Source organism: Microtus ochrogaster (genome assembly GCF_000317375.1).
Source record: "Microtus ochrogaster isolate Prairie Vole_2 chromosome 14 unlocalized genomic scaffold, MicOch1.0 chr14_random_3, whole genome shotgun sequence".
NCBI classification, from domain to species: domain Eukaryota; kingdom Metazoa; phylum Chordata; class Mammalia; order Rodentia; family Cricetidae; genus Microtus; species Microtus ochrogaster.
The window spans coordinates 13,969,915-13,972,638 of record NW_004949098.1 but is presented as its reverse complement, the minus strand read 5'-3'; the positions used below and the strand labels follow the sequence as shown (position 1 = coordinate 13,972,638).

The 2,724-nt window shown below is 36.4% G+C and overlaps 1 gene segment (V, D, J or C); it reads right to left on the bottom strand.

Annotated features, from left to right (window-relative positions):
• Positions 1-1,615: 1,615 nt before the first annotated feature.
• On the bottom strand, positions 1,616-2,320 carry LOC101992528. The segment is given in 2 exon segments: positions 1,616-2,058; positions 2,269-2,320. Coding segments are annotated over 2 exon segments (492 nt in total).
• Between the last annotated feature and the right edge of the window lie 404 nt (positions 2,321-2,724).

The window sequence follows — 2,724 nt, the reverse complement described above, 5'->3', positions numbered from 1 at the left end:
CCCTTCACTGTGTGCTATATTTGATACACTGAAATTTTACTAACAGTTCAATTGTGATTTTCCCTTGTTCATTTATTCTGCCATGTTGCTTATTATTTTATCCATCTTGTTTATGTTTTCCTATATTTTACTAGCCTTTCTCAGTACATCCTTGGCTGAATTTTTTTTGTTTGTATCTATTGTAGTAATTCACTACTTTATGAACATGTTTTTAAAATTATCATCCAATATTTTACCCATTTCAGATCTTTGAGTTGAATTCTTGAGTGAATTAACATCCTTTGAGGTATAATTTGGTTTGACTTTTCATGATCTTATATTTGTGTATTATAATTAATATCTTTAGGTTTAATTACCCATTTTCATTTATTTGAGGCTAATCCATATTCAAGGTCTCACTGACCAGAATCAGTCTGCTTTAAGGTATTTGGAAATCTCCATTAATTTTATGCAGTCTGTAACAAACTTGTCCCATGCCATATCTTCAAAATAGGATAAGTTTCTTAATCAGGATGTGGTCATAGTTAGAATATTTTATACATGGGATAACAATATATACCCCTTAAAATTAAGCCTTATTAATTAATATAAAATATAAAGACTTGAAGGGAGCATTTACTGATACAATATTATATCAACATTAGAGTGCAGGAAGGTGTCTTTGTCTCCACAATTGGGAGTCAGATACAGAGTCTTGAGAAGAAGATGTGATCCCAAAAACAAAGGCAACAAATTCCATAATTTCCTTTATTTACATACTCCTAATCCACATATTTAAAATCTGCAAAGGCCGTGTGTGTGTGTATGTGTGTGTACTCCTGTATGAGTTTGAGTGTGTTCCTGTGTGTGAATGTATGTGCATATGTATGTGTATCTATGTGTATAAGTGTACATACATGTGAATGTGGGTGTGGGTGTGTGGGCATGAGTGTGTGAGCACGGGTGTGTGGGTATGGGAGTACATACAATAGGAGAGAAAGAGATAAAATTAGAAGATACTCTGGAAGAAAAGATTGCAGGAAAGGGAAGGAGAAATGAGGACGGTTAAGTACATATGGTCAAAATATATGATATACTGGAAAAATCTTGCCTTTAAGAAAATTATGTACAGTGAATTTAAATCAATAAAAGATTTTAAGGGTGAGCAAGGTGACTCACATGTCAAAGACACTTGACAGCAAGCCTGATATTAAGCCTCAATTTGAGTCCCAGAACCCAAATGACAAAGATAAGATCAAGTCCAGGCTGTCCTCTAACCTCCATATCTACACCATGTCATCTGTACACCTAGAAAGATGCACACACACACATACAGACACGCAAATGTACACTCTTATGGTCATACAATAAAAAGTTAAAGAAAAAAAAAACAGAAGAAATGGACGCCGGTAAGGAAGTAAGAAGCTCTCTAGATTCTATTAAAGCTTCCAACCCATAGAGTCTTCTGATTGACACCAGAACTCCAGAAGTATAAAAAGCTAAACACCTTATATGTTCAAGAAAGAGTTTGTGGTAATTTCATTTTCCTTTGCAGTTTTGTATAAAACTTTGATACCAAAAATCAAAAGAGACATTCAACCCATTACAGCTTGCTGGAGTCTGCAAACTTTTTTTATCAGAGTTTCAGAAACACTGACTCTAAGGCAGAAGGGGGAAGTGTAAAGGACCAGGGCTGTGCATGATGAAGGCAGATGGTGAGACTCTCAGAAGAGGTTTTTGTTGGAGGCTGAAGCACTGTGGGAGGATAGCTGTACGACTGCTGGCAGTAATAATCTGCCAGGTCTTCAGCCTGGACACTGCTGATGGTGAGAGCAAAATCTGTCTCAGACCCACTGCCTATGAAGCGATCAGGGACCCCAGTGTGCCGAGTGGATGCATAGTAGATTAGTAGTTTAGGAGACTGCCCTGGTTTCTGCTGGTACCAGTTCAAGTAGTTCTTATTGGTATTACTGTTGTAAAGACTCTGACTGGCCCTGCAGCTGATAGTGATCTTCTCTCCTACTGACACAGCCAAGGAAGATGGAGACTGGGTCATTGTGATATCTGCACAGACACCTGCTATCAGGAAAACAAATGGTCATAAGTAATAAAAAAACACACAGAATTTAATACAGATGAAATTTGTCATTTTATATCCTCATAATATCATATTGCAAGAGGGTATATCTTTTAAAGCAGTGTAAGAAATAGTGTCCTAGCACATATTGTAAATTTCTTTTATGCAAAGATGTGACTCCCAAACGATTATAATACATTTAAATTTCTTACCAGACACCCAGAGCAGCAATGAAATTAGGATTTGGGTCTGTGACTCCATATTGTTCCACGTGCCTGTCTGATGTATCTCAGTTCTCACCAAAAAGGCATGCTTTATACATTCTGAGCAGCTGCTCTGGGCTGGAGTTTCCCATGCAAAGCAGTAAACGAATATATAAAGAAAAGTCTGGACAGTGTGTCTGTGAGTTACTGGTGTCAATCATCAGGCAAAAATACAGTCATGTGTAGTGTGAGCAATCCCTGAAAGATATCAATGTACTGCTCTCACAGACAGAAATCAATGAGGTGTTCTAATGTCAATGTCTTACATATCTTAAAACATCTTACATATTTAAGTCAGTTTGCTTTTGAAGCAATTGTTGGAAATCTATCTCATATCAACCGTATTAAGTATAAAATAAAATATATTAAAAAATTCACCATAGCAAAAGAAAGCTAGAGTAAGAA